This window comes from Marmota flaviventris, chromosome 16 (genome assembly GCF_047511675.1).
Source record: "Marmota flaviventris isolate mMarFla1 chromosome 16, mMarFla1.hap1, whole genome shotgun sequence".
Lineage (NCBI taxonomy): Eukaryota > Metazoa > Chordata > Mammalia > Rodentia > Sciuridae > Marmota > Marmota flaviventris.
Genome location: NC_092513.1, coordinates 26,958,839 through 26,971,675, shown reverse-complemented (window position 1 = coordinate 26,971,675; position 12,837 = coordinate 26,958,839). Strand labels below are relative to the sequence as shown.

The 12,837-nt window shown below is 49.0% G+C and overlaps 1 protein-coding gene across 3 annotated transcripts in view; it reads right to left on the bottom strand.

Moving 5' to 3' along the window:
• Loxhd1 (lipoxygenase homology PLAT domains 1) overlaps nucleotides 1-10,389 on the bottom strand; it is a 135,893-nt gene extending 125,504 nt beyond the window's left edge. For all 3 annotated transcript variants that reach the window (XM_071602632.1, XM_027935672.3, XM_027935673.3), the window contains exons 1-2: nucleotides 10,260-10,389; nucleotides 3,831-3,945 (exon numbers count right to left, since the gene is read on the bottom strand). In XM_071602632.1, the coding sequence (XP_071458733.1) occupies nucleotides 3,831-3,945; nucleotides 10,260-10,389 (245 nt within the window). The remainder of the gene's footprint in view (nucleotides 1-3,830; nucleotides 3,946-10,259) is intronic.
• Nucleotides 10,390-12,837: the final 2,448 nt, after the last annotated feature.

Below are 12,837 nucleotides of genomic sequence, written 5' to 3'. Positions count from 1 at the left end.
GCCTTCCCTGTGCCAGGGGGTCTCTCTCTTCAGAGAGAAAGGGCTGCAGAGACAGGCTCCACCTACTCCCTTCACTAAGGGAAGGCCTGGGACAATCCCAACCACTCTGGGATGCTCACTTTTGGTCAGTCAGAATGCAAATGCCTGTGGGTCTCAGAAAATGGAAAGGAGTAGATATAGCAAAGCAGAAGAGGGTCCCAGGGCAAAGGAAATATTAAAAATACAGACTCTTCATGTTTCCTGGGAGACTGAGCCTTACCATGGATCCTGGTCCACCATCAAATACAGGCTGAGGCAGCACACAGCCCCTGTTCGTGCCACCTTGCAGCAGATCCCTCCACCACCACCCCTCCCCCCGAGCCCTTACAGGTTGCACAGGTCATTTTAGCTGCCCGTCAGGCAGAGCCATCAGGCTAAAATGCCAGGCACTCTCCGACACTCTCAGATGGTGAGTTCTCAGCAGGACAACTGTGTTCCAGAAGATACATGAGATCCCATCCTTTTGCCATATCCTGGTCACATGGCCCAATGTTGGGAGTGGTTCTGGGTAACAGAAGGAAACGGGGATAGGAGCTTCCTCCGAGAGAGGTTCTGTTGGCACTTTGTGGAGGTTCGCAAGTGAGGGAACCTCAGTAAACATGTCACATCCTTTGCTAACTAGGAAAGGTCTGGTGTGTTCCAAGGAATTTGGACACCAGACACAAATATGGAAAAGATCAGTCTTTTAACATCAGACATCAAAGTTCTTCTTGGAGTAGGAATTATTTTGTGTAGGGAAAAAAAAAATTGCTAAGCCATTTTGGGGTGAAAAGTGAGGTTCTGAGACACAGGAGAAAAAGCACAGGATTGGTCAGAAGTCAAAGGTGAGACAGAAGAGAAAGGAAGGGGTCACAAGGGATGTGGCCGGGAGCCTGTGGAGAAAGAGAGCAAAAGAAATTCCAATATGGTGGTGGAATTTTAAGAATAAGAGGTCTGGTATTCCATTCTAAGCTGTTTGTGTGGGTTTGTGATATGAAATGTCTCTAGCACTGTGAGCTATCAGTGAATTCTGTTACAAAAGTCGTGCATGTGTGTATGTGTGTGCGTGTGTATGTGTGTGTGTGTGCATGTGAAGGACAAGGTGCTGTTTTCCGGGTGACACAGTGAGTTTGGCTTAGGGTGGGTTTGGGTATGGAAAGGGTTTGAGTATTGACAGCTGAGATGTGAGGAGATCATGAGACCCTGGGGACAGCATGGGGACGGCAATGTCCCGAGCTAACTTCACCTGTAGCTCAGGTGAAGCCTTGCCTGCCATCTGCTTCCGGGTTGTACAGGCCTGCTGGGATCCCTCCCAGCTTCCATCTTGAATTGAAAGGGTCTTCGATAGCAGGAACCATGTCTATGCAATTTCCTCTGCAGACTTTTTCTAAATTCTTGCGGCAGCCAGACTCCAGCCTCCTCATCCCTCATTTATCATGCTCCCTGCGGTCAGATGATCTTGGCCACTACCGTAAGTTGAGCAGCCACCTATCAACTTTCAAGCAAGACCTCCTTGAGACTGGCCTCCCTGCCCTTCCCATCTTCCCCCTCTCTCCCCCTCACCACGGCCCTGCATTTCCAGCTCCGGCCTCCTCCTTGCAGGCCTACCTTGTCTCTGCTGCCTCCATACTCCTGCAAGATGTTCCCCTCAGTCCCCTTAGACCCCTCTCTTCTGAATTCTTTTCACCACTGGATGCCTGCACTGTCCCCTCCCTGTGAAGTTTATTGCAGCCATATGACACCTCAGCTTTCTGAGTCCTGACTACTCACAAAGGACTAAGATCCATGCCGGAAACCCAAGCAGCCCTTCCCATGCCTCGTCCTGCAGCTCTCCCTGCCTCCCTATGCAGCCCTCTACAGCCTCCCAGAGCCACAGCAGATCCTCCAGGTCACTGCTGCAGAGACCCCTGACCAGATGCATTGGGATCCTGGCCAGATGCATGCTCTTCCTTCTAACCTGGAGCATGATAACTGATCAAGGCAGAGACCCCCACCCGCAGCCTTCTGGGGAATGCAGGCTGTCACTGGGGTCTGTCGACTGCATCCTTGGGCAGCTTGGAGAAGCCAGCTGCCTGTGCCCCTCTGGCTCTGCCAGCTCACTCAAGCCTGCTCCCCTTTACTCTCTTCCCATGGAGAGGCAAGGCTGAAGCTCAGGCTCCTGGGATGGGGATCAGTGACAACCCTGCACACCACTTTATAGAAGTCACTCTGGGCCCTTCCTGAGAAGAGGTTTTAATAGAGGAAAAAATGCCGGGGGAGGAAATTGAAGATACTGGATGCATGATAGAAGGAAGGTGAGTCAGAGAAGGAGAAAAGGGTTTAAGAAGTCAGGCATCTGTCCTAGAGGTTTCTCCCTCTTGCAGAGCATTCTGGGAAGGCACATGGCAAAGAGGACGGGCATTTCATGTATTCCCTTTACCGTGCCCACATCACTGGAGGGAAAGACTTCCACGAGCACATCACAGGCAGTGAGAGCAGTGCAAGGAGGCGGGTACCCTGTTCTGCAGAAATGGACAAAACAGCACATTATGCCTGCCTCACCCCGGCCTCAGCCTCGCCACGGCCCAGCCAGGCCGCAGGCCGCAGCCCGCAGTCAGGACAAGCACGTGTCACGGGCCTCCTCAGCCCGCAAGGCACAGAGTCCAGAATGTTCTGGCCTGGGGTCCCCACCCCCCAACAGCTCCCCAGCCACCCCTAGATGCTCCAGGACATAAATCCAGAGATCAAACCCAGAGCCCCAGGGACCCCTGAGGGGAGTCTCTTACACACCCCAGGGCCAGAGTCATGAGGTCAACTTAAATATTTATACCAAGACCAGGGTCAAGAACCAGCTTCCCCTTCAAACACTCCATGACTCTGAGCCACTCCCTGCTGGTCTCTGGACCTCAGTTTCTCCATGATGGCTTAGAATCCATCAGTGGCTTCAAATGTTTCTTAGCTATGGAAACTTCAGCTCAGGCAGAATCTAACCCAGTGAGCATAGGTAAGGCATCCCTACGTGGAGGGGATGCCTTACCTATGCTAAGATAGGGTGCATGGTGCCCAGAAGCAACTGATCAAGTTCCTGTCCGCTCAGCACACAATGAAAACAGTGAACTAGATCCTCCCTGAGGACCCTGACCATCTCTGAAATTCTGTGATTCTGCTAATATGTGCTCAGGTTTTGCTGTGTCGGCCTTTGTGTGTGCATGGGTGTGGGGTCAGGGAGGACAAAAGACAGGACAGTAGTCCTTGCCTCAGAGGGCTATAATAGCATGCAAAAAAAGTGTCCACAATGCACATGTACACATAAGCACACACATGTGATCCATGTGGCCGAGTGTGCCTGACTGATGGGCAGGTTCAATGACAGGTCCCAATGAGCTTGGTGCAGAGCATATGAAGCTCAAGACTCCTTCACAAATATGAGCTTCCCACTGTCCCTGCACCAACAGCTCTATGATGATATAGGAGGAAACCAAGGCCTTGGATACAATGAGATTTGGCCAAAGTTAAATGACTGCATAGTAAAGCTGGACCTATACCCACGTACCTTGGTCCTAAGTATTTATTCTCCCATATCAAGGCACAGATAATATGAATTCTTGGCAGATCCAAATTAGGCATTACTGTCCACAAAATCAAGAGAAGGGCTAAGGAAGATTGATGGGGTATCATTGGGAAAGTCCTGGCTGGTACATGACCCCTCATCACATAAAATGCCATGATCAGATAAGCCTTCTCCCCAGAGCAGAAGGCCACCCCTGGGTTCCAGAAACTTCCTAAACCCACACTAATGCCCAAGAACTCACCAAGGCCAACATGGTACTCACTTGCTGGTGAGATGAAGCTTGGGAGAGAGCCCATTCTCTCCAAAAATTGTGATGAAGACATTGGCATCCGTCCCTGCACCACGAATGTCCCCCGTAGCTGTGACCACCTCATACACTGGAGGAGAAAAGAAGATGGATTGTAGGCTCAGGAGAGAACCCAGAATTCTGTATAAGCTTGGGGAAACCAGAACTCCTACCAGCCTCCAAGAGATGCCCCGGCACAATGGACTCTGGGAATCCTTCTACCCCGGATCTCCAAAAGCCTCTGAGCCAGAGTCAGACCCACACCAGCTCCTGCTGCAAGACCCAGACTTCACCTTTGATATCATACTTGTTTTGCAGATAAGGAATCTAAAGCAGGAGACGAGTCCAGTCACAGCCTGCATAGTGTCAATACTAGATGGAGCCCAAGGCCTCTCAGGATTCTTCCAGTACAGCACAATGAAGCCCTCCCAGCCTTCTTCAGGGTCTGCAGCTGGCCCCTAATTTCCTCTTTGCCTTCTACATGATGCAGCCAGAGCCCACCCTCACCTCCCACAAACCACTTGGGCAGTGCCAGTTCAGGAGAAGCCACCCAGGGCCAAGTGTGCAAGCTTTGCAAATGGTCCCTCTTTGGCAGGGATACTGAGTTCCCTCTTTAGGGCCTCTTGAAGTTTATTTGATTTGCTATCAATACCTCCCATTGCCAGGGAATGAGTACCATTAGAGCCTACCTGCTGGCTACGGATAAAAGGAAAGACAGAGACTGTGAATCGCTGCAGCCAGGTAAGCAAGCCAGATGACTAGGGATATTAGGTAGTTAGCAGAAGCGTTGGCCAGGCTGCAGGACAATGCATCCAACATACTTCCAGAATCTCGACTCCCAGAATCACAGCCCAGACCTGGCCTGGGGAGAGTTGCTGCTGCCAGCCACCCCAGAGCCATGTCACCTCTACCAAGTGGAAACAGCCAAATCACATCCCCATCAGTCTGCCCCTCCTATTCCAAAATAAATGCCAAGTTCTCAGCCTGTTCCATGAAAAGGTTCTCTTCTGAATCAGTCTTGGGCTGGAAGCTGCCATACATGCGTGCAGCAAGGGAGGCTGAGTTTGAGAAGCCAGCAAAATGTGGTGCCAGGTGTCCATCACATCATGGGAATATATTAACACCAATACTTAGTAGTTGTAGTCATAAACAATATTGCCTGACATCCTATTATGTGTCTAAACCTGAGCACTTGAGTACTGAAGCAAACCTATTATCATTCCTACTTTCTAGTCTTTCCAGAGCTGGTCCCCCAACCAGCTGCTGAGTATATCTGAGGTGCCCCAACGAGGCCCAGCTTATGAGGAGGAAATTTGGGGATTAGACATTCAAACCTATCTATTCAGAGTCCATTCCTCATAGGCGGTTTGTCCCAGGTGCTGATGGCAAAGTTGGGGGCTGAGGGTTGAGGGATCTGAACACCTTCGTGCAGCTGGTGTGCTCTAGGCCTGCAGCAGCTGCGTGACAGGTGCGGCTCACACCACGGCAGGCCACAGTTTGTATGAGCTGCTGCTAAGTACCCCATTGCCATGCCACAGAGATCTGGGGGTGGCCATTGCTGGCTCCTCCACTTAGAAGCAGGGTTATCTTCGACAAGTTCCAACCTCCCAATAATACCTGGTCCACAGACTGTTCTGGGGATTATGTATGTATGTCAAGACTCTGGCATATAGAAGATACTCGATTAGCCTTTCTTTCTTTCTTTTTTTTTTTTTTTAACTATTGTTGTTTATGCAGAGAAGCTGGTTTCAGCTCCAGGAGCCAACAGTTCTGTTCCTTTGGCAGTCAGGATGTTGGCTGAACTAACATGCATGCAAATGATGTACCTACATTCCAGAAGTCCTCAAGGAGCACCTTTGTCCTCCCAGGCCTGTGATGACCAGCAGCAGTGTTTGGGGGCAAGGGGACCTTCTGATGCTCCTGGTTCTGATGATACCCCATCAAAGCACTGAGGTGGGGCAGAAGTGGTGTGTGTGTGTGTGGCTCCCTGTCACTCATGATAACCAGAGCCTGCATTCTTAATAGCCTGCAACCATAGAGGAGCTGGATCTGCAAACCACCACTGACCCTGCAGGCTCTGGGGTCTGAAGTGTTGCCTGCATGGTTTGCACATGCGTCAGGGCATGTCCAAACAAAGCGTTCACAGAAGGACCAGCCTAATGGAAATTCTAGAATCATATGAGAGAAGAAGAGCCCCAGGGATGACTGATTTGGAGAAAAGTCTGGGGAACAGAAGAGGGATGAGAAAACTACCTCAATAGCTGACACAGGGGTACACAGTCACTACTTATACAGGACACCAGCCATAAACAAACTGACCCACTGGACATCACTTTAATTAAGACCACGAAGAGAAGGAAAATGAGAGCCACCAACTAGGAGGTAACATTTGAAACGCATATGCCAACAAAGGACTCCTGCCCAGAAAAAAATAAAGAATTTACACAAATAGACAAGAAAATAGAGACAACGTAATTTAAAAAAATGTAGATGTTGATGAGCTTTTGCTTTTTTATTCGTTTATTTATATGTGGTACTTAGAATCAAATCCAGTGCCTCACACATGCTAGGCAAGTGCTCTATCACTGAGCCCCAGTCCCAGCCCAAGAGACCACATAATTTTTAAATGGGCAACAATTTCTTTAAAAGATGATCATGCATTTACCATAAGATCTAAAAAATCCACTTTTAGACATTAACCAAAGAGAGATGAAAACACGTCTACACAAAGCTCTATGAGCTCAGTCTCCACAGTGGCTTTATTCCGGATGGACCCAAACTGCAACCTAAATGTCCATCCACAGGTGAATGGATGAACAAACCACGTTGTGTCCACACAACAGACACACTCGGCAGTGAGAAGGCACGGCGGACAAAAATCAAGCACATTACACTGAACTAAAGTCAGACCAAAATACTACATTCTTTCCAAGGCTGTTTACATGAAACTCTATAAAAGATTAATCTATTTGTAAGTAAATTGTACTTCAATAAAGTTGAAAAGTGGACAAAAGACAGACATGTCACCAAAGAGGACATCCCAATGGCCAACAAATGTAGGGAAACATGATCACAGCAACCTGGGAGGCTGAGGCAGGAGGACTGGAAGTTCAAAGCCAGCCTCAGCAACTTAGCAAGGCCCCAGGAGACTCAGCGAGACATTGTTTCAAAATAAAACAGAAAAAGGGCTGGGGATGTGGCTCAGTGGTAAAGCATCCTTGGATTCAATACCCAGTACCAAAAAAAAAAAATCACAGGGAAACATGCTCAGCACCATTATTAATCAGGGAAAAGCAAATTAAATTACAATAATATACCACCATATGCCCACCAGAATGGCTAAAATTAAGACTGACAACATCATGTATTGGCAAGAACGTGGAGCTACTGTCATCTCAGACAGGGAGGTGGGTGTGTGCGTCTACACGAGCCCCCAGTAGGTAAACATATGCTCGCCCTGTGACCCAGAAGTTCCACTTCCAGTTACAAATCCAAGAGAAATGAGTGCGTGTGTCCATCAAAGATGGGAACAAGATTTGTAACAGTTTTACTCATAAAGAGCAAAATAACTAGAAATAGCCCAAGTGTCCATCAGCAAGACAATTGTAAATAAACAGCAATGTATTTATAAAATACAATCGGACCCACCAACCAACTACATGATATGTTACAACAGGGATGAATCTCTTGGATGTAATGTCGAACGCAGGAGAAGTTAGATGCAGAAAAGTATTCACCATATGATCCCATTATATGAAGTTCAAGAACAGAGGAAAAAAACAATCTATGAGGATAGATTCTGGAGAGTTGTTAGCTCTGGGAAGGGGTATGAAGGACTTGGTGGGGGCTAGGAGTGTTCTGATCTGAACAGTGGTTACACAGCCCAGGCATGTGCAAAATTAATCACTCTGTATCTTCATGATTTTTTTTTTGCACTATGTATACATTCGTCCTCAATTTAAAAATGCAATTTAAAAAATCTAATTCAGAGAGTCGAAGAACAATCTTGTGGAAGTCAGATATCTTGTGGAAAACACAGAATTCTATTTGGCTCTGGAGGGAAGGACCCTAACTACTAAAGCCCCCAGGCCAGCACCCAGGACCGTCAAGGGCATCACACTGCTGCTAGCAGGAGCCCAGCATGTAGGAAGGGTTCTGCAAATAATCGCCTGGATGAATGATTACGTGGAGTAAAAAATGAACGATTGCAATAATCAATGGAATGAAGAAGGAGGACAACAGAATGAAGCTGACCAGTGTTGGAATCCCAATGCTACTATTACTGGCCTTGTGAGGGCTACTGAATTTCTTACTAAGACTCAACATTCTCATCTCTGAAGTGGGGATAATATTTTCCTCTAAAGATTGTGGTAAAGATTCAGTTAAATAAAACAAGGTGTTCAGTGTTCATACTCATTGACCTGGCACTTTCCTCCCTTGGGAATTTATTTTACAGACTCTTATAGTTGAATGAAAAGATATTGCCACTATCTATCACATCACCATCACTGTCACCATCACCATCACTGTCCCCAACATCATCACTATGATCACATCACCATCACCATCACTGTCATCACTATCATGTCACCATCACCTATCACTGTCACCATCACCATCACCAATGTCATCACCGTCGCCTTCACTGCTACCATTTTCATTAGCAACAACCTAACGCCTTGGGAAATTGCATCTAGAGAGATGCTGATTGACCCCTTTGGGATGCAGGACAGGAGATGCCCCATGGGCTGCGTAGGATGGCCTCTGAGGTCCCTTCAACTCTCAGGTTCTGGTATAAATCACTGTTTTCCCATCCTGGACCTGTCTCAGGCAGAAGGCTCAGCCTGCCCTCCAAGCATTGAGGGAGCCACGCTCCTCCCCGGCTGACAGTGAACAGTGTAGGCAAAACAGAGAAGAAACACCTGGGCCTCTCTCCTTGCCCTTCCTTCTTATCACACACATCAGGACTCCATAAAAAACTAGATCCCAAAGCTCACAGGGAGAACGGTCCTTCTAACCCAGGGCAGCTGGAGCTCAGCATATAATTACCAGTAGCATCAACCACATTTTCCCCCAGGACCCTGCAGCAGATCAGAGAGTTCATGGGTCTCTTAGAAATATCAGTGTGGCACCCACTCCAGCTTGATCTTCTCCAACTGGTTTACCACAATCAAAATTGGCAGGTTGTCCAATTTTAGCAGCCAGATCAGCTAGATTCAAATCCTAACTCTGATCAGCTGTGTGATCTTGGGAACGTGACTTAACCTCTCTATGCCTCAAGATCCTGACTTTAATGACCCAACCCACCTCAGTGCATCATTAGGAGAATGAAATGGGTTCGGATGCGTGACGTGTTTAGCACAGTGCCTAGTGCACAGGGCAGTACTCTATTCAGCAGCGCCGAGACACGAGAGAAGGACTCACCTTGAGAAGGGATATTTGAAGTTCTTTTCCTCTGTCCCACCTGTGACCTTGCTCAGGTCACCTAGTGTCTCAGAGCCTCAGTCCTCAACCTGTTAAATGGGACTGTCACACCTGCCTTGACTGTTCTCAGGGATCCCAAGGATCCGATATGAGAATGGATGTCAAAGGGCTTCAAGACAGAGACCATGTGGGCACAGCGAGGCAGCAGAGCCACAAACAGAGCCGATGACAGGTGCTGTCTGAGAGGATCTAGAATGTTCTCACCAGCAGCCAGGTGCGCAGGAGCTGAGGGTGCCTGTCCTGTGGTGATGCTGCTCCAAGCCCGTTCCCACACTAGCCCAGCAGAGCAGAGCACGTGTGCTGGGAGGTGGCCGAGCCCCACTTGTTCTAGACCCTTCTTTCTTCTACAACCCCAGAAGACGCCCAGGGCACTGCCCTGCTAAAGCCACAGCTAAGGCCACCTTCTCTGAGTTGGTTCTGGGTATGGACCACTAAAGGCAGAGCAGGACCCCACTGTCATAGAGTTCAGGGCGGCTGTGGCTACAAGCCCAGTACCGGACTTGGGTGTAACTATGGAACCATGAAGAAAGGGACATAACCAGGGAACTCCACCTCTCCTGGGCCATGGCGGGCAGCAGCCACCACCCCACCCTGGGCACGGAATGAGAGGTCAGGCTTCCTCCCCAAGTTGTCCCTCTATGGCCCCAGCCACTCCAGAGACTCTGCCCCATACAGACCATACCTGTGGACTCGGGCTGGAGCCTTCCCACGGGGTCTGTGGTCTAGTCTATTCTGTCCTCTTGGAACACTGCCTCAGGGCATGTTTCCTGACCTCTTGTACCATGGGGGCCCTGGCATGGTGCCTCCTCCAAGGCAGTGTAGCTATCTGGGATGATTAGGGGACTGGAACCCTGCAATCGCCACCGAGAGCGAAGGCAGGTCCTGGAGACCGGCGCCCACCCCCCGCCTTGCAGGACGCACCCCTGGCCTTGTAGTACTCGTGCTCCAGCTCCTCGTCGTCATCCTCCGAGGCGTAGTTCCGCAGCTCCTCCTCATACAGGCCCAGGAAATCGATGTCTTTTTTCCTCTTCTTCTTCTTCTGGGGCATCATTGTGCTGGCTGTCCCTTCCTGGCCCACCCAGGCTCACGTGCCCTTCACCTGTGGCCTGGATACCTGAGCGGCAGAGCCACTGTCCCTCGTGTGGCTTCAAGGCTGGGTGGGCCAGTGACCTGTCTTCCCGAGGTCTTGTCTTAAAGCCCCTTTCTCTTCTCTGGCCCCTGAGACCATCTCAGTGCTTTCCTTGCTCTTCTTGTCCTTGTCCCCTCCCTCTACCAGCCTCTCCTGCTTTGCACCTGCCCTGGGGGTTCTCCATGGGCCTCCTCACTTATTTATGCAGATGAGACAGGCTGTCCTCGTGCATCCCTGCTCCTCCCCCACCAGTCCCCACTTCACAGAGTCTCAGATGACATGTTGAGGGTGGCATCTGTTTTCTACCTGGTCTCCCAAGAGAGGGCCACCTGAGACCCCTCACTCCAGGGGCAAGCAGAGTCCTCCCCACTGACCCTTTCAGCCTCACAGGCCAGGAGGCCCCGGAACATCACCCTAGGGTCAGGGTCCTATTGAGGAGGACAGACCAGGAACAAGCCACACTCCCAGCTCCATTTCTCTTCATTATTCATGACCTCCGATCAGCTTACTCAGAACCCCGGTTCTTATTGGATCCTTCTTGTTTTTCTGCTTCCTTCTCTTGAAGACTGCTGGCTTCGGAAAGTGGCCCTTCTACAGAGGAGACCAGCTGCACCCCACAAGCTCTTATCCCACAAAGCAGCTATTGAGCCGTGAATTAGTGACACTATGGGGCCAGAGCCCAGGACCCTGGGGAAGCCCGCTTAACCTCAGGGACCCTCAGCAGTGCTCAGACACCGGCCTCTGTCTTACCAAGAACGCTCTGTTTACCCATGTTAATCTCTGGACTTTTAGCAGCCCCTCCCCACCCCTGTCATCAAGAAAAGTTCCCTTGTGGCCACCAGACTCCTCTTTCTTGCTTATTGATCTTATTAAGGCACCTAAGACTTTATTAAAATTCCTTACAATCCAAATCATAAGATTCATTTTGAAATGCAAGAAAATTTCATTTCACTTGAAACTCACTCCTGTGTCCTTGCAGCATGAGGTTGCTGGACAGAATGGAGCCCCTGTATAACCTCTTGGCTATGTGACCTGGGACAAGGCCACTGTTTTCCCATCCATAAAAGGGTCATAATGACCCTCTGGTGTTATTCAGCACTGGAAGAAAGCACTTCAGTATCAAAAACCTCCACAATAAGCCAAGGGTTAACGTACATCCCAGAGGCCTGCACCAGATGGGATGTTTGTGTGGGTCTCTCCTGGTTGATATGTTGAATATGAGCGAATGACAGTTCCTATATCAGGTGATGGCATTAAGAGGCAGGCCATTGGGAGGTGATAAGGTCACAAGGGTGGAGCCCTCTTGAGTGGGATTAGTGCCATCTAGAAGCATCTCATGTAATTCTGTACTCTAAGCCAAAGGAGCAACTATAAAGCAGCAATTTCAAAGGGAAGGAGAAACTTTCATGAATAGATGGAGGGACAGCTGACCAGCAGGTAGCACTCAATTCTCTCCAAGTCTGGGGCTGCTTTGTTCCTGTACTACTTGTTGGAGCCACCCAGATCCCCCACCAGCGGGGGGTCCGATCACTGACCCAAATATCCTCATCCAGGAAAACCAATCCCACCTCCTCCCCTACTTTGCTGAGGATCCACCCAGAACTCAGCTCCAAATCTACCAGAGGAACAGGAATAAAGTTTAATGGTGGGTGACGCGCGCCCCCTGCTGGCACCATGTGGTTTGACCTCAGGGACTTTGTGGATTACTAGGAAATGACTAGAAAAATCACTTTGAATGATGATCTATTATGAGAAAAAGAATAATAAAATATTCACTTTTAATGAATTATAATTCAGATAAAAATGTTTATTGGAGTTTTTTAAAAAAATTGAAACGAATCTTTTTGAAGAATCCCCTGGCCTTTGAACACATGCATGAGAAAGTAGGTTCTGAGTCAGTGTATTGACAGGGACCTGGAACAGCTGGAACTCACAGCACTGTGGGAGTGTGTGATGGCCCAGGCCCCTGGGGACAGAGCAGCACTGTCTTCTGCAGCTAAACAAACATTCCTTGCACAGTCCAGAAAGAAAGTCCACTCCTGGTCATTTGCCTAAGGGAGATGACAATGATCGGTATGTGAATGTTCACAGAAGCTTGATTCACAATAGCCTCAAACTGTAGACAACTCAGATGCCCATCAACTGGCCATTGGGTAATCAAATCAAGGTCCATCTATGCAGAGGAAGACTTTTCAGCAATATAAAGGAAGTAGGGAGACATGCTCCTACCTGGATGAATCTCAAAACATTATGCTGAAAGAAAACAGGCAGAAAAAAATGTACGTGCTGGACAATTGCGTTTAGATTCTCCAAAAGGTAAAACCAGAGGATCAGAAAACAGGCCAGGTGGACGGGGGCTGTAATCAGGAA